General features: G+C 39.0%; 2 protein-coding genes across 2 annotated transcripts in view; one reads left to right on the top strand and one right to left on the bottom strand.

The window, feature by feature from the left end:
• The window catches only part of march2 (membrane-associated ring finger (C3HC4) 2), a 57153-nt gene extending 41374 nt beyond the window's left edge, over positions 1-15779 (bottom strand). The window contains exon 1 of the mRNA XM_043721035.1: positions 15454-15779. The gene's annotated coding sequence lies outside the window, so the exon portion shown is untranslated. The remainder of the gene's footprint in view (positions 1-15453) is intronic.
• Positions 15780-15890: 111 nt separating this feature from the next.
• LOC122565263 (ras-related protein Rab-11B) overlaps positions 15891-19388 on the top strand; it is a 34819-nt gene continuing 31321 nt past the window's right edge. The window contains exon 1 of the mRNA XM_043721036.1: positions 15891-16025. Coding sequence (XP_043576971.1) covers positions 15986-16025 — 40 coding nt within the window. The 5' untranslated portion in view covers positions 15891-15985. The remainder of the gene's footprint in view (positions 16026-19388) is intronic.

Raw genomic sequence — 19388 nt, 5'->3', positions numbered from 1 at the left:
ATTGTTATCATTTTTACTGTACACACAGATTTGGTGTCAGTTTTTGAAATTTTACTTTGCTATCTAATATTCAAGTCAAATATATCAAAGGCTGTAGGCCAAACACTAATTCTTGGGAAATAACACTTTTCAGTCTGAAAACAACTACTTACCATTTTTGTTTTCTGTCTCAAGTCAATTTTCTACCCAAACTAACATTGACCCAACTATTCTAAGAGCCTCAAATCTGTTAGCCAGCTTTTATCCTGGCTCTTCATTTAAAATCCTTTTTTTTGAAAAAAATCCATACAGACAACATCAAATTCCCTTCATTAACCTTATTTGTTGTTTCAAGAAAAATTATATTAGATTAGTCAAACACAATCTATCTTGTGCAAATTCATGCTGGTTCTTCTTTATCAATCTCATCGTGCCAAGTGTGACAATACTTTGGCTTTAAAAGATGATTTTTTTGTCTTTTTTTTAAATGAAGAAAGATTGAGACAAACATGACGAGCAGTTTGTCTCAAATATTGGAATAGAAGAAGCAGCCTGAATGGGTGGGGTCAAGCTCCTATACAACCTGGATTTTCTTTTAATTGTAGCCTTCAAGAGCATTCGCTGGGGTCTTGAAGTTTGGAAGTGGAAGCTCTTATTTCTCTGACTGTCATAGCTAAAATCTGGGGTTCTATTCCTGCTGCACAAATTGCATGTGAGACAATCTATTTTACTGAATTTGCCTTTGCCATGCATGTATTTATGGGAAGCTACTGTATTGGAACAGTTAATTAGTGGTAGCGCATATATAACATGCTGTCAAGCATTTCAAAAGAGTTACAGTTAAGCCGATTCTTTTCTTGTATTTTTATTTTATCTATACTTTAGGTAAGGTCTATGAATAAAGTGTGTTTTGTTTCAAGCCTGGTAATTTGACCAATCAAATTGCACCCGGAACACAAAACTTTACACTTCCTTGAAAGAAGGAAAAAGTTAGGGTCCAGACTATCTTCTTAATATATTTTGAGGGGGTTTGGTCTGGTCCACAACACCAAGTAGCCAGTAATTCTTTTCACCTGGACTAGTTTCTAGAACTTTTTCCACCACTGATGTCAAATTAGCTGGACAAAAGTTAGTAAGGATATGCTCACAGTCTATTGTACAAGGGCATCACATTTTCCACTTTCTAATCTTTTGACACTCCTGATACAGAGGGAAAACCAAACAAATTATGGTAAGCCCTTCTACAAACTCTATCTTTCCCTTAAGAACCTTGAAATAAGTGAACTGAACCAGGGACTTATCCACTCTGAATATAATCGACCTTTTCGATACATCCTGCCTGTCAATTTTTACATCATCCATTATTTACCATCACTGCATCTATAACATTTATCAAAAGCCTCCTCCTTAGTAAACTCCTTTGGTATTCTCGCTTTTCACTGTGATTTTAAGCATATATCACCTTTGTTGCTAATTAACCCCATCTTGGCTGTTAGTATCCATTTATATTTTAAATGCTGGATGATGATTTTTGGGTTATCCTTTATGTTAACTACACTCCATTTTCAAATTCTCTCTTTGCTAGTCTTACTTTTAGTCTTTGCCTCCCTTTTTAATAAATTGTATTGAGCCTGGTTTGCACTTGATAACCAACAAATACCTTTATTGTTTCATCAGACACTCTTTTTTCCAGCCAAACAGTTGTTCCTTTTACACAAACCTCAGTGCAAATCTACCATTTCACTGAGCTGTTCCACTTAATTAGAAAAACACATACCAAAAGGTTTGTTTCCCATTTGTTACAAGTAGTGCCATTGTTCCTATTGTCCATACAAAGTTAGGAAAAAGTTAGCATTCATTTTATTAATATTATTGCAAATTAGGAAATTATTGCATCACAATAGTTCAGATCTCAAATTCTGGGATGCAGACAGAATTCTACTTGTGCAATATCCAGTACATATTTTCCAACACACATGGTTGTAAATTAAAAGGTCAGAATATTGGAATGGTTATCAAAAAGAAAATGACTGAAATCTAATGATAGCTAACACTTGAAAATAACAGATCCAGCCTTGACGAACAGTCTATGAAATCTTCATCTACTTTTCAAGAGGTTGATGGCTTGTTAAATATTTCCAACACTGTAGTTTTAATCAATAACACTTGTCTGTTATCTTGATCACTAGCTTGTCCAACTTTTTAAGTTCCATTCCATAACTTCACCCTCATTATAAATGCAGTAGAAAGCTGATGTTACTAATGTCAAAAATCGATTATGCTTCGTAACCAAACTGGCAGATGTTTTTAGTGTATAATAGTGAAAGACCTTTTCTTAAAAACCTTTCCCGCTCTCACAGGTGGCATTTAATGCTGATTGTCCCTGATGGATGCTCAGTGTTAAACTGCTAGATCTGAAATAATCCCACTTAGAGTGGTGGTAATCCCACATAATACAACAAAGGATGTTCTCTGCGTGACGATGACACTTCGTCTCCACAACAGCTGCTCAGTCATCATTCTTGCCAAAACTGTCACGGACAGATTCATTTTTGACAAGGAGATTGAAGAAGATTAGGTCAAGGTGATTTCCTCAAATTCCAGGAGCAGCAATTACTGTTTTATATGCTGTTGTATTGTTTTGGAACGTTGGAAAAAAAAATGTCAAACAACGGCACTTTTAAAAGGGAGAAGGACAGACAACAGGCAGCACATGATCAGTGAAGGAGACAGAGTGAGAAAGAAACCTACACTGCTAACTGACACAGTAAAATTACAGCCTGTTTGAATTCATGTATCACTGGACATCAGAGTGTATCTATGAAAATGTAACACAGTGAAATTCACAACTAATCTTGGAGGAACCTGTTTGGGAGAGGTCATAGCACAGAAACAGATAAGTGAAACCTTGCTATAAATCTACAAGAGGGAGTAGAGTCAGTTCTTTCTTCATTATGTTTTATTGAGATCCGTCTTGATTAAATTTTTTAAATAAAAGCCATAAGTATTAAGTTAGCCTATTTTCTGGGTCTGTAGATTGGAAGGAGCAAAAATGGCCTTTAGTAATGCGATTGTTTCTTCTTGTCGGATTTGGGAGTTTTGAGAGAGTTTATGTGTTACTGACGATTATATCTGCAATAAATGTTGTTGGTTGTGAATCCTATCAGATTGAATGGATCAGATGGAGTGACAGTTCGAAGCAATGAGAAAATTACAAGAGCAAGGAGGTGTAATGGATGGCAGTTATAGGAAGGTGGAAAAAGTCTCAGATACAGTCACATAGATGGGTTAACTCCAGGAAAGGTAGGAGATGTAGGCAGATAGCGCAGGAGTCTTCTGTGGCTTTCCCATTTCAAACAAGTATCCTGTTTTGGAAAATGTAGCGTGTGATGGATTCTCAGGGGAATGTAGCACGAACAGCCAGGTTTCTGGTATCAAGACTGGCTCTAAGTAATGAGGTGCACATTGGGTCCCAAGTGATCGATTGTGTTAGGAGACTCTCTAGACAGAAGCACAGACAGATGTTTCTGCGGCCAGCAACAAAAAATCAGAATGGTGTGTTACATCCCTGGTGCCAGGATCAAGGATGTCTCATAGAGGGTGTAGAATGTTCTCAAAGAGGAGAGGGACCAGCAGGAGGTCATTGTGCACATTGGAACCAATGATATAGTAAGGAAAAAGGATGAGATTCTGAAGGGAGAATATAGAATGTTAGGCCCTCGAGGGTCATAATGTCTGGATTACTCCCGGTACTCCGAGTTAGTGACGGTAGGATTAGGAGGATGCAGCAGATGAACGTGTGGCCGAGGAGCTGGTGTATGGGGGAAGGATTCACATTTTTGGATCATTGGAATCTCAAGAAGGATGGATTGCTCCTGAATTGGAAGGGAACTAATATACTGCCAAGGAGATTTGCTTGGGAGGATTTAAACTAGCAAGGTTGGGGGGGGGCGGAGTTGGGCGGACCCAGGGAGATAGTGAAGAAAGAGATCAATCAGCGACTGGTACAGTTGAGAAAAGAGGCAAGTCAAACACAGTCAGGGCAGACAGGGACGAAGCAGAGAACAAGCTAAGACTGATAAATTAAACTCATTTATTTCAATGCAAGAGGCCTAACAGGAAAGGCAGATGAACTCAGGGTAGGGCATGGTTAGGAACATGTGACTGGGAGATCATAGCAATTACAGAAACCTGGCTCAGGGATGGACCGGACTCGCAGCTTAATGTTCCAGGATACAAATGCTATAGGAAAGATAGAAATGTGGGCAAGAGAGGAAGGGGAGTAGTGTTTTTGATAAGGGATAATATTATAGCTGTATTGAGGGAGGATATTCCCAGAAATGCATTCAGGGCATTTTTTGGGTGGAACTGAGAAATAGAAAGGGATGATCACCTTATTGGGATTGTATTATAGGCCTTCTAATAGTCAGCAGGAAATTGAGAAACAAATTTGTAAAGATATTTAGATATCTTTAGATATTAAGAATAATAGGGTGGTTCTGGTAGTGGATTTTAACTTTCAAAACATAGACAGGGGTTGCCATAGTATTAAAGGTTTAGATGGAGAAGAATTTGTTAAGTGTGTACAAGAAAATTTTCTGATTCTAGTAATGTATCTACTAGAGAAGGTGCAAAGCTTGACCTACTCTTGGGGAATAAGGCAGAGCAGGTGGCTGAGGTGTCAGTGGGGGAGCACTTTGGGGCCGGCGACCATAATTCTATTACATTTAAAATAGTGATGGAGAAGGATAGACGAGATGTAAAAGTTGAAGTTCTAAGTTGGAGAAAGGCCAATTTTGACAGTATTGGGCAAGAACTTTCAAAAGCTGACTAGGGGCAGACGTTCGCAGGTAAAGGGACGGCTGGAAAATGGGAAGCCTTCAGAAATGAGATAATGTGAGTCCAGAGAAAGTATATTCCTGTTAGGGTGAAAGGAAAGGCTGGTAGGTATAGGGAATGCTGGATGACTAAAGAAATTGACGGTTTGGTTAAGAAAAAGAAGGAAGCATATGTCAGGTATAGACAGGAGAGATCAAGTGAATCCTTAGAAGAGTATAAAGGCAGTAGGAGTATACTTAACAGGGAAATCAGGAGGGCAAAAAAGGGGACATGAGATAGCTTTGGCAAATAGGGTTCAGGAGAATCCAAAGGGTTTTTACAAATACATTCAGGATAAGAGGGTAACTAGGGAGAGAATAGGAGCCCTCAAAAGATCAGCAAGGCGGCCTTTGTGTGGAGCCGCAGGAGATGGGGGAAGATACTAAATGAATATTTTGCATTAGTATTTACTGTGGAGAAGGACATGGAAGATGATAGAATGTAGGGAAATAGGTGGTGACATCTTGAAAAATGTCCATATTACAGGGGAGGAAGTGCAGATGTCTTGAAACGCATAAAGGTGGATAAATCCCCGGGACCTGATCGGGTGTTCCCTAGAACTCTGTGGGAAGCTAGAGAAGTGATTGCTGGGCTCCTTGCTGAGATATTTGTATCATCGATAATCACAGGTGAGGTGCCGGAAGATTGGAGGTTGGCTAACGTGGTGTCACTGTTTAAGAAATGGTGGTAAGGACAAGCCAGGGAACTATAGACCGGTGAGCCTGACATCAGTGGTGGGCAAGTTGTTGGAGGGAATCCTGAGTAACTGGATGTACATGTATTTGGAAAGGCAAGAACTGATTAGGGATAGTCAACATGGCTTTGTGCATGGGAAATCATGTCTCATGAGTTTTTTGAAGAAGTAACAAGGAGGATTGATAAGGGTAGAGCAGTGGATATGATCTATATGGACTTCAGTAAGACGTTCAACAAGGTTGCCCATGGGACACTGGTTAGCAAGATTGGATCTCATGGAATATAGGCAGAACTAGTCATTTGGTTATAGAACTAGCTTAAGGTAGAAGACAGAGGGTGGTCTTCGAGGGTTGCTTTTCAGACTGGAAGCCTGTGACCAGTGGAATGCCACAAGGATCTGTGCTGGGTACACTACTTTTCATCATTCATGTAAATGATTTGGATGTGAGCATAAGAGGTACAGTTAGTAAGTTTGCAGATTACACCAAAATTGGAGGTGTAGTGGACAGCGAAGAAGGTTACCTCAATTACAACGGGTCTTGATCAGATGGGCCAATGGGCTGAGGAGTGGCACATGGATTTAATTTAGATAAATGCAAGGTGCTGCATTTTGGAAAAGCAAATCTTAAGTGGACAGCGAAGAAGGTTACCTCAATTACAACGGGGTCTTGATCAGATGGGCCAATGGGCTGAGGAGTGGCACATGGATTTAATTTAGATAAATGCAAGGTGCTGCATTTTGGAAAAGCAAATCTTAACAGACTTGTACACTTAGTGGTAAGGTCCTGGGTAGGGTTAGTGAACAAAGAGACTTTGGATTGCAGGTTCATAGCTCCTTGACAGTACAGTTGCAGGTAGATAGGATGGTAAAGGCAGCTTTGGTATGCTTTCCTTTATTGGTCACAGTCTTGAGTATAGGAATTGGGAGGCCATGTACCAGCTGTACAGGATGTTGGTTAGGCCACTTTTGGAATATTGCATGCAATTCTGGTCTCCTTCCTATCAGAAAGATATTGTGAAACTTGAAAGGGTTCAGAAAAAAATTACAAGGATGTTGCCAGTATTCGAGGATTTAAGCTATAGGGAGAGGCTGAATAGGCTGGGCTGTTTGCTCCGGAGCGTTGGAGGCTGAGGGGTGACCTTTTCGAGGTTTATAAAATCATGAGAGGCATGGATAGGATAAATAGACAAAGTCTTTTCCCTAGGGTGGTGGAGTACAGAACTAGAAGGCATCAGTTTAGGGAGAGAGGGAAAAGATTTTCAAAGGGGCCCATGGGACAATGTTTTCAAACAGAGGTTGGTGCATGTATGGAACAGGAATTGATGGAGGCTGGTTGAATTGCAATATTTAACGGCATCTGGATGGGTATATGATTGAGAAGAGTTTAAAGGTGAGCCAAGTGCTGGCAAATGGGACTAGATTAGGTTGGGATATCTGGTCAGCATGGACGAGTTGGACCGAAGGCTCTTTTGCCGTGCTGTACATTTCTATGACTCTAAGTAATTCTATCTCTTACATTGATTCTCAGCCACCTGTTACAAACCTAGTCTGGCAGCCATCTCTTCAAGGACTCCAACACCTTGGTCAGTGGTGGTGTATCAAATTACTCTTGGAAATGGATATCGAAATCCCCACCCTGGGCTCTGCTACCCTGAGCACCTGTTTCAAGTCATGTTCAATGTCAAGTAGAGCTGGTTATTCAAATCAAAAGTCCATTACTGCACCGCTACCTCTAGTTCTTATGGTACGACAGGACACACTCAGGTATGTCAATGGAGGAATCTGTATCAGGGTGAGGGACAAAAATCACAGACGGTGGTGCCCCCACCAGAGCAAAGTGGGCCATGATTTAGCTACCTGTCCCAGGCCTTGGCATGGTTGAAAGATATGGGTTGTTTCTGTCAGTATAACTATGTCAGGCTATTGCTTGACTAGTTTATGAAACAGCTCTCTCAACTTTGGTTCTTGCTATTAGTTGCACAACTAACCAGGCTGGGTGTACCCAATGCCAGACCAATTAGTAGTATGCCTTGTTTTATATTTGTTTGACTGTTTTATCATGCTTCAACACAACTGTGTGACTTTGCTAGGCCATTACAAAGTGCAAAAAGTCAGCCAAGTGCATTTGGAGTCACATATTGACAAAACCAAATAAGGACAGTAAATTGCTGTCCTAAATAGGACTTTAATGAATCAGATCAGTTTTCATGACAATCTGTTAACTCTATGGTCATTATTAATGTTCATAGATCTTTACTATTTTTTAAAAATTACTTGAATTTCTACTCTGCCAGTTGTATTGAGATTTGAACTCACATCTTCAGAACATTAGTTTACACTAATCCATTACCGACACAGTAATACACTGTACAACCATTTTGCTGCTGTTCCTGGTGCTAAAAACTTAAAATGTTATACTGATCCACACAAACGATGAGATAGATGCTTTATAGGGCAGAACAAATAGACATGACACATAATACAGAAATGCTATTGGGAAAAGGTGTATTCAAATTACAAATTGACAAGAAAGGTTTGAAAGCAGAGGTTGTAGGCAGACAGGCCAAAGAATTTAGATGAAATTTGTGAGTGTAAGATATAGTTGATAAAAGAAGAATTGTTAATGGTGGGCCAGAAACAAGACGTTGAAATGAAAGCACTTGCCGTAGGTCACTGAGGCAGGTTGAGCAAAAAATAATCTCATGTTAAAAGAATGGAGTTGCACAGTCAGTACACTAAAAAAATGAGGTTACTGTGGAGATGGAGATTAGAGCACAGAGACTTTGCACAAGCAAAGTAGTGAGCCATGGCATCTGCGTAAGTCATATGCTGTGGAGGCCAGAAAGCATCGAATTCAGGAATCAAATTTCAAGATTAGGATATGGTTAAATCTTTGGAAGAAGTAACCACTTAAAAATTTTTTGCTTATTGCACAGTTCTTCTAAAAATGTTGTTCATGCTGTTGCCTAGTGGAATCCAAACCTGTGACTGTGTCAGCCGAAGTGAATTAAAATTAGCTACCTGTATGTTGTTGGAATTAATACAGATAAAAACAACCAATAGTATTTCCTCAACCATTGTGTGTACCAATTCTTTAAAAACCCAACAACAGACACCTAGCTGTGAAGTCGTAACTTTTTGAAGTTCATTATTTGTGACACAGTTTTAATACAAATATTTAATATAATTAAGTTAAAACAATACAAACTGAATCAATGCTAAAATCATCTAGTTTTGGATGACCATAGATTGGAACTTCATATTTTATGAACTCTTTACAAGTTATAATCAGTCAATTCAAACAATGTACATCTGTGGCATTCTGAGAAACAGAAAAGGATATTTCAAGAACCGCCTCCTCCACTGTGGCTAAACACATTTTAAACAGTAAATCTCCATCTGCTTTGGGAATAGTAATGTTCTAAAATATTGAGACAGAGCAGAAAGGAAAGAAATTCCTTGCAATATGCAAGGAGACAAAGCAAAAATGTTCTCACAGCTCAATAAATTAAAGAACCAGTAAAATTAATAAGTGACATCAATAGATGAATGTTTCATACATTGCTCTGTTGATTTATTTTAAATGGGTTGAAAACCATTCTCTCAAATGACAAATCTTCATCAATGTAGTGTCTCCCTTATAAAAATTGACAAAAGTAATTGTTCAGCACAGTATGAAGCACCTCATACTCTTTTAAAGCATCAAGGTAGACTAAGTAGTTTCCTAGAAACAAATGCAAATAAATTGTAGGAGGGAAGAAAATCAAAATTACTTTACTTCCCTAAATCTAATGCTAACTTGTAAAAAGAACAATGATATAAAATATGGAGTATGATTGCTGAACAATGGAAGTTTTCTTGCCCTTATACTGTGTTTGTTATGTGAGACTCTCCTCATGAATAGGATAGATTTTCCTATCAACTGTTTTGTTCTCTTCTACGTTTGCTTTTTTCAAAAATTGAAAAATAGACAAAGCACCATAATATATTTTAACACAGTTTTAAAAATGGAAAACATGAGTAGTTGATAGCTAGTTTTTTAAAAAGTCAGTAGATTGCAGGAAGAAAGAATAATTGGGGGAATTAAAAAATTGTGTTTTCCTTGGAAAAGACCTTGGAAAATAATGAGTCCAATGATTATCAATAAAGTGAGGATTCAAGGTGGAGAAGGCTGATTGGCGTTTGAGAAATCATGAATTAGTTTTCAGTGACTTCAGTGAAGCAGATATTGGGTTTTCAGGATAGTGTTTAATGTGATTTTAACATATGCATGGTGTGAAAGCAGTTTTGGTTCATGTTAATAAAGTCATTGAGATTATAGCACAGAAACAGACCCTACAGTTCAACTCGTCCATGCCAACTAGATGTCCTAAATTACTTTAGTCCCAGTTGCCAGCATTTGGCCCATATTCCTCTGAACCCTTTCTATTCATATAACCATCCAGATGCCTTTTAAATGTTGGAATTGTACCAGCTTCCACCACTTCTTCTGGCAATTCATTCCATACCACCCTCTGCATAAAACAGTTGCCCCTTAGGTTCCATTTAAATGTTTCTCCTCTCACCTTAAACCTATGCCTCTAGTTTTGGATTTCCCTACCCTGGGGAAAGATCTGACTAGTCACCCTATCCATGCCCCTCACGATTTTATGAACCTCTATAAGGTAACTGGCATTCTGCAGAGTGTTGAAGGACAAAGACGTGCAGGTGCTTGGTTCCTTGAAAGTGGAGTCATAGGCAGACAGTGTAGTAAGGAAGGCATTTGGCACACTTGGCTTCATTGGTCAGAACATTGAGTATAGGAGTTGGAATGTGTTGGCTGGACAGGTCATAGGTGAGACCATCTTTGGAATAGTGCATACAATTATGGTCACCCTTCTAATAGGATGTTGTTAAACTTGAAAGGGTTTGTTACTAAACTTGAGATTTACAAGGATATTGCCAGGACTGGAGCCTCTGAGTTAGAGAGAGAGGCTGAATAGCCTGAGGCTTTTTTCCCTGCTGTGTTAGAAGCTGAAAGGTGACCTTATAAGGGTTTATAAAATCATGAGAGTCATGGATAGGATGTATAGCCGAGGTCTTTTTCCTCAGGTTGGGGTGAACAAAGTTAGATGGCATAGATTTAAGTTGAGAGGGGAAAGATTTAAAAAGGACCTACAGGGTAGCTTTTTCACACATAGGGTGATGAGTGTATGGAATGAGCCGCCAGAGGAAATGGTACAAACACAACAACTGAAAGGCATCTAGATGGGTATATGAATAGGAAGGGTTTGAAGAGAAATGGGCCAAATGCTGGCAAATGGGACTAGGTAAGATTGGGGTGTCTGATCGGCTTGGACAAGTTGGACCAAAGGGCCCATTTCTGGGCTGTACAACTCGAGGACAATATAACGAATAGTTCACACCATCCCCAGAAAAAAATCCCAGTGATACACTGATTTATTTTTTCAATTCCCAAAAGTTTAAACAGATTGAAAAATGCAAACTAGTATTTACCATTCTCCTTTTGTAATATTCTTGTTAAATATGTACAGCATTCAATGACATCATTCAATTATAATTGCATTTATTTTCATATTTGAGAAAGTTTGGAATGATGGAGAAAAATGTAGGAGAGTATCAGTACTTGTTCATTTGGTTTTAGAACTCATGAAATTGTATATAGATTCTAGGAAGTTGATTAGCTCAGTTGGTTGACAGCTAGTTTGTGATGCACAGTAATGACAACAACTGACTTTAGATTACCATCAAGGACTCTCCTTCTCAACCTCTCTGCTTGCCTGAGGTATGGTGACCCTCAGATTAAACCACCACCATTCATCTCTCTCTAATGCGAGAGTAGCACCATGAATCGATAGAACTTTTACATAAACACTAATTTTCCCTTTTTAAAAAGAAAATAATCACCTGAATTGAAAACAAAATTCTGTGAATGCACAACAGATTCACTAGTGTATTAAAGGACAGTTAACATTTTGGATCCATTTGAGTTCCAAGTAGATGACTAATAATTCCTGTAAACTATCGGGTCATCAAACTTATTCTTCATGTGAAGTGAGCCAGCAAAAAAAAAGTAATCTTTTGGAAAACTTAGTTGACATAGTCAGTCTGTTCAATGAAGATGAAAGTATTAGGCTTAAATGTTCTACTTTTAGATGTTTATCACTTTTGCTGAGCATTTCCAACACTCTCTGAACAGAGACACAATGACTGTTATGTTTACAGCCAACTTTAGGAGGAAAGGAAATACACTGTGGAAGATCAAAATCAACTTTTTTGAAGGTGAAATATTTATCCACAGTATTTAGGAAAAGATTGGGTTATGTATGCTCTTTTAGTCATTCAAGTGCCATTGCCTTCACACACCTTATCATACTTATAATTATAAAAATCCATGTTTTTACAATCATAAGTACCTTGCCAATTAATTGATAGTTTATTAAAACCGCAATATAGAGAACTGAACCAGGAAACATACCATTTCCTCCAAGGCTGAAGCCAACAAAATTTGGCAATGCAACTTATATTTGTATAAATTTAGTCAAGATATGACATTGGTTCCATGGTTCACTTCAGAAAATGGCTACATAAAATTAACTTTTTGCAACAGAAAGCCCATTTTAATACATTTGTCATCCATTGGTAACGGGTTACAGAAAAAAACAGGTTACCTCTCATGCAATTCATATCTCACCAAAGACAAACAATTTCAAAGGAAACAAGAATTTCAAATAAAAGCTTAATTTGAGAAAAACAATTATGAAAAAAAACATAATAAGGAGATAAAGAGAAAACAGAGACAGAGATATTGAGATTAACAACAAGTTACAATTCTTTCTCACTCATGCAAGGTAAATTTGCTGCTCCCATTGTGTATTCTCTAGATAATGTGTTCTGGCTATTAAACAATTTCCATACTCCACACATAAGTTTTGCATCTGGAAACTGGGCCACTATTCTCCACACATGAACATATTTGTCTGCTCTATTTTTCCATTAAACAGCAATTACTTGGCAACCAGAAATGTTCCTGGGAGCCAAACAGTTATTCACATGTACTATTCATCAATCTTACAGATATGTTTGTTACTAAAAGATTATTCACATGTATTTTCTCATATTACAGTTATCCAATTGGTTCCAATTCTCAGTAAATGTAACTTTCAAAGCAGATCTGAACATTTCAATTTAATTTCACCATCCCTTCAAACAATACATTCCACACCATAATGTATGTTCTTCTGACCATGAGAATTAGGAGCGGAAATTAGACCATTCAGCCCATCGGGTCTGCTCTGCCATTCAATCATGGTTGATATGTTTCTCATCTCCATTCTCCCGCTTTCTCCCCGTAACCCTTGATAATCAAGAACCTATTTATCTCTGTCCCTATCTATCAATGATCTGGCTTCCACAGCCTTCAGTGACAATTATCTTAACTCTGTATTGTTTGGTTACAAACCACCTGCTGGCAGAGAAAGTTTCTCCGTACCTACTGCTTATTTTCTTTTCAGAAACAACCAAAAATTATTTGTTCATAAGTAAAGCAAAGTAGATTTTAGAGTTTCTTTTAATCCTATGAAGACATTTTGTAAACTTAGATTTATGGCAATACAAAGCAAGTTTCAAAGTATTTACATTAAACTGATGAAGGGAAGATCAGAGGCTTTCAGTACACAGTTGAATTTAAAGAACCATCCCAGTAGATGTCAGAAAAGATTCAAGCCCTTTGATCATTTAAGTACCCAGAAGCTCTCAGTAAATTGCACAGTCCTGCACAATAATTTATTTATCTATCCACAACAAATTATTTATCTAAACAAAGTTTTTACATAAGAACTACCAGTACAAACCTATCATTGAAAAGAAAAAGAAACACAATTCCCCTATTAAATGGCCACAAAACAGTTTTCAGTATTGAGAAAATATAGTAATACATTACAAAAAAATGAGTACAATGTATGTTTGCTTTCCAGTTACTTATAATATGCAAAGGAAAAAAATTAACTTAGGTAGAAAATAAGCCAAATAACCTAAATTTAAATAAGTATGTCAATGATAACGCAGCTTCAATAACCACTAAAGAGGGGCAGCTCAATAAAAATAATCTATATTGGTCTTGCCTTTTGCAGAGAATTAAAAAAACAAAATTTGACACCATACCATATAAGGTGATATTAAACAAGATTACCAAAAGCTTGGTCAAAGATCTTTAAGAGACATTTTAAAAGGAGGAAGGCAGCAATGTGCCAGAGAGTTTTATCAAAGCAATTTCAGAGCTTATGAAGTGGCAACAGAAGAAACAGCCAATTATCAAGGTGCAACTCAATTTAAGGATGCTCAAAAAGCTGGAATTGCAGGAGCACTAGTATATAGGGTCATTATGGGGCTGCAAGAGAGTACAAAGATAGGAATGGTTGAAGCTCTGAGGAATCTAAATATTAAAGTCAGGATATTAATCAGACAAAAGTCAAGAAAGGTGAGCAAGCACATGGATGATGAGCTGGCGGTACTGTATGGCTAAGTTCAGAGGTAACAGCCTACCTTAGGCTTCAATGTAGGCGACTGTACAGGAGTACTTTGAAATAGGAGAAAGTGAGGACTGCAGATGCTGGAGATCAGAGCTGAAAATGTGTTGCTGGAAAAGCGCAGCAGGTCAGGCAGCATCCAAGGAGCAGGAGAATCGATGTTTCGGGCATGAGCCTGAAGAAGGGCTTCCTGAAGAAGGGCTCATGCCCGAAACATCGATTCTCCTGCTCCTTGGATGCTGCCTGACCTGCTGCACTTTTCCAGCAACACATTTTCAGTACTTTGAAATAGTCAAGAGTAATGAAGGCATGGATGAGGTTTCAACAGCTAGGCGAAAGTGTGGACTGCAGATGCTGGAGATCAGAGTCTCTAGCACAAGATTAGAATGATGCTGGAAAAGCAGGTAAGGCAACATTTCAGGAACAGGAAAATCGACAGAAGCCCTTCATCAGGAATGACAACAGCTGATGAGCAAGGCAGGGATGGAGTCCGGTGATATTTCAGAGGAAGAAATAGACTGCTTTCATGATAGCCCTTTATGTGGTCAGAGGTTCATCTCCAGTCAAATTGAACACAAGCTTACAAATGTTCTAGTTTTGACAGCTCCACTATAAAGTTAAATTTATAGTTCCACAAGATAAGTTGATTTGGAAACTAGCTCTAAGAAATACTGTGGAAACACTCAATTGATAACGTTTCCTATTCTGTATTTGTCCAAGTTATGATTCAATAGGAACAAAAGACTGCAGAAAGTTTAAGCTCAGAAGCGGTGGCGAGAAATGGTAGTCATAAAAATTAAGTTGCAGTATATGATAGCACATTAGTGGAAGCTTTTTTTTTCAATGTAATACTTGTCTAGGTTCACTTATCAACCATGAAGTATGTCAGTACCATTTGGTCTCCACTATCAACAAGCTAGACTGCTAACCAAACCGTTCGGAACCATTTGACAGCTCACCTGGTACATTATTTCAGATACATATAGATGTTATTGTGAAAACAACAATAAGCCATTGAGGCTTTGATGCTACATTTATCTGGGACTTCTATGAGGATTATGCAAAGAACTGTACGATGTGCTCCATTTCCTCCGAGTTGTGACAGCAGACGGTGGGGGAAGGTGGGGGCTAGTCCTTGCAGCGATGTCTGGCTGGGGCTTGCGCTCCACACAGCTGCAGAACGAGTGACAGTTCACTCGGGCATCTACTTAAAACATCACTCGAGGAGACATTTTAACTAGAAAATAAACCAACAAGAGACTCCCAATCCCAGGACTATGACGCACAACACCTCGTTAGAAGAGGAGAACCGCTGGATGTTTAATGTTAAAAATATTTTTTAAATCACTGACTTGATTCCTCGTTCATTACCTCAGGGTGGTCACTTTCGAAAAGGCTGTCTCGACGATTCGCGGGGCTCGGATCAATAGTTCATTGGGCCCATCTCTCTGCCAACATCACCGCTCCCAATCTACAATCCTACTCCTTAAAGAGAGAAAAAAAATCCGTGCCGGAAGAGGAGCGTGTTCTTGACTAGCTGTGAATGACAGAGAAGCTACCCAATCAGCCGCGGCATACTCGTATCATTGACAGCTTTTGTAAACAATCGGTGAAGAGGATCCAGCAAAAGGCGGGACTAGGATCCGGGCTGGATGACTTCACCCAGTCAGGCGTTGCAGTGTGGGGGCGGGATTTATTGCCATAGTGATGGAATCTCTATGGTCCGTAGCACGCATGCCGCTTCCTTATTGGCCACTGAGCTGTCAATCAGTGGGCGAGTCAATTGTAGTTTCCGGTTGTTGGGTAGAGGTTGGGCTTGTGCCTGCGCCGAGAAAAAGGAAGGATTTCTTTGCGGTCGTTGTAGGTTTGCACCGCGGCATAAACCGGTTATATCGACGTTAAAATGGGAACCAGGGATGATGAGTACGATTATTTATTTAAAGGTAAGGTAAAGGCTATCTATAGTGGCGTTCAAATATATTTGTCCTCTTTTATATTTTAGTATGTTAGGCGTAGGCCTCAGGCTTTATGCCTTTAACAGGCGAAGGAGGGTTGGGTTAAAAAAAACTTATTTGCTCTGGACCTGAAGTTTTTTTTTCTCTCTCTTATTGGTGTTTTGTTAACTTGTTACCAAGAAATCTGGAGGGACTTCATAGGGATTGAGAGTAGGATCTGGAACCTAGAAAGAAGCCACCCAAAAAGCTATCGTCTGCAATAATGTTAATCCCCATCTATTACCCATATGTGATCTGTATGTTTAATCCAACTAACACTGTTTCTCCATTTAGCTGCACGTTAAAACTTTGTCCTTCTGCATTTAATTTTTATTTCTGTGAACTGGAGTCTGTTAGTTGTAGGCATTGTCTACTTTTCTTTCCGTGTTTACTGGAAGTAGTTTTATGTACCCTTCAAAATGCGTATGTACTATTCCTTGACTGTATTTTATACATTTAAGTTCAAAAGCAATTTCTTTTCCGCCACGACATTGCATTTAGGGGCATTTTGCTTAACCGCTCTAAGCGCGTAAACTGCGAAAAACAATTGGTACAAATGGTTTTTGTTCCTCGACCCTTTATACTTGAAGGGAACATTTTATCACCAATGGTTTGCATCTCCGTCGATTAAGATGCTGGATATAAAGTAAATTGTATGGCCACAATAAGACTGATTGGCTTAAGGTTGTTTTTCAGTTAGTAGTTACCAATGCACCAAAAATGCTTGATGACATCAGTTGTCTTCGATGTTATGGCCAATCTTTTGTTTCTTGCTGGTCTTTCACCCTCACAATTCAACTTTTTCTTCCACCTCAAAACGAACTCTTGTTCTACGTGTCAGGTTTTTCTGTCTTCTATCCTTTTAGCAGGAAAGAAATGGTGGAAGTTGAAAACTAGGTAGCAAGGAATTAAACTTTATCATCCAGTATTGATATTAAATGTAGAGTAGATTAAGTACTGTCTTTTTAATCACAATTTGCAAATGCATAGACATGCCATCTACCTGTGTTAACTTGTGGTGGGAGATGGGTGGAATTTACTTGTATTTTGGTCTAAACCTTTGTCTGAATATGCCTCTGTGAGGTACCTTTGGTGCCTTTCAGCTTCAAAGGTGCTATATTAGTGCAAGTTGTTGTAAATGAAGAATAACTGCATAAAAAGTTGGTTAGATGCAGTCAGAGTATTGTGTGCAATTCTGAAATTCACAATGTAGGAAGGTTGTGATTGTACTGGAGAGGGTGCATAGCAGATTTGCTAGGATGTTGCCTGGCTTGCAGAAGTTAGACTGGAGTTCTTTTTCCTTGATGGAGACTGAGTTGAAACATGATTGAGATGTACAGAATTGAGGGGCATAATTGGGATAGACAGAACTTCTTGCTTTTGGAGGGATAAATGACCAGGGGTGTAGATTTAAGATAAGGAGTGAAAGGTTTTGAGGGGGTGCAAGAAAAATCTTCACATGAAATGTAGAAATCTAGAACACATTATCTATAAGGGTGGTTGAGACAAAAACCCTTGTAACATCTAAACATCTTGAGTGTGCTGCTAAGCCATGCAAGGCTATTGGCCAACTGCTGTAGAATTGAGTTCCTGCCTGAAATGTTGATTTTCCTTCTCCTCTGCTGCCTGACCTGTGTTTTTCCAGCACCACACTAATCTTGACTGCTGTAGAATTGAGTTAAATAGTTAGGTGATTGGCCCATCAAGTCTTCAACAGTCAAAAACAAAGGTGCTGTAGGATCTCTGATTCTGACTCTAAATATTTGTAAGGTGCTTTAGCTACTGCTTTTTGACTATATCATGTTAACTAAATGCAGTTTCAACTCCATAAATTTAAGTTTAAAAACTAGTAGGGCTTCAAAAATTAGGAATTGGGTAGGCTGTTTGGCTCTCCAAACCTGTGCCATTCAGTCAGATCATGCCTGGGTATTTGCCTATTTGAACAATTGTATGCAGGCTGTATATAATTTTGCACATGTTTTTCATTTCTCTGCTTTGATTTGCATAACCATTCTCAAACATTTATATTTTTCTGAACTGCAAAGTTAAGGGCACAACATGCATTCTTTGTTGAATAAAGCCAAAGCAACTGCAGATGCTGTAAATCAAAAATGGCTGCAAGAGCTCAACAGGTCTGACAGCATCTGTGGAGAGAATACAGGTAACGTTTCGCATCAAGTGACCCTTCTGAGGAAGGGTCACTCAACCTGAAATGTTAAGTCTGGTTTTTCTGCACAGATGCATTCTTTAGTTTTGGTCTCTTTAGTTTTCTTTAGTTTTGGTCTCTGTAGTTCCTCCTGGTTTGCATTTTGTGGGTGAACTTTGGAATGTCGTTATTCCTGGAACTTGGTTCTATTGGGTTGTTGAGTGGAATCCTGCATGGTTGGCATTTTTGTTTAATATAGGCAGCAGCTAACCTATTTATTCAGCTCTGGTATTACCAGAGCAGTAGCTTTATCTGTAAAATATCATTCTAAACTGTGACTTTCGATTGCAATATTTTATGCTTCCCTGTTTTGCTGGCCAAAATGTATTTTGAGAATTTCATTTTCATGTAGTTTGAGAAATCAATTGGAGAATTATGAAGATCTGTTAGTTAAATTAAGATGGTTGTGTTTTATGTTCCAGTTTAAAAACAATTCTATTCATAAACTCTTTCCAAAAAGGAACATTTTTTTTTTCTGTATCTTTTATAGGGAGGATTATATTCCTTCATTTTGTTTGTGGAATTGGTCAAACTCCTTGGTTTGCAGAAAGGTTGAAATTATAACAGAAGATAACAGGAACTCCCCACATACGTTCGAGACACCACCCACGCCCTCCACCTCCTCCAAGACTTCCGTTTCCCCGGCCCCCAACACCTCATCTTCACCATGGATATCCAATCCCTCTACACCTCCATCCGCCATGACCAGGGCCTCCAAGCCCTCCGTTTTTTCCTCTCCAGACGTTCCCAACAGTACCCCTCCACCGACACTCTCATTCGTTTGGCCGAACTGGTCCTCACCCTTAACAATTTCTCCTTTGAATCCTCCCACTTCCTCCAGACCAAAGGGGTAACCATGGGCACACGTATGGGCCCCAGCTATGCCTGTCTCTTTGTTGGCTACGTAGAGCAGTTGATCCTCCGTAATTCCACCGGCACCACCCCCCACCTCTTCCTCCGCTACATTGATGACTGCATTGATGCCACCTCGTGCTCCCGCGAGGAGGTTGAGCAATTCATCAACTTCACCAACACATTCCACCCTGAACTTAAATTTACCTGGACCATCTCTGACACCTCCCTCCCCTTCCAGGACCTCTCCATCT

Source organism: Chiloscyllium plagiosum, chromosome 31, assembly GCF_004010195.1.
Source record: "Chiloscyllium plagiosum isolate BGI_BamShark_2017 chromosome 31, ASM401019v2, whole genome shotgun sequence".
Taxonomy (NCBI): domain Eukaryota; kingdom Metazoa; phylum Chordata; class Chondrichthyes; order Orectolobiformes; family Hemiscylliidae; genus Chiloscyllium; species Chiloscyllium plagiosum.
This window is presented reverse-complemented; position numbering and strand designations above follow the sequence as displayed.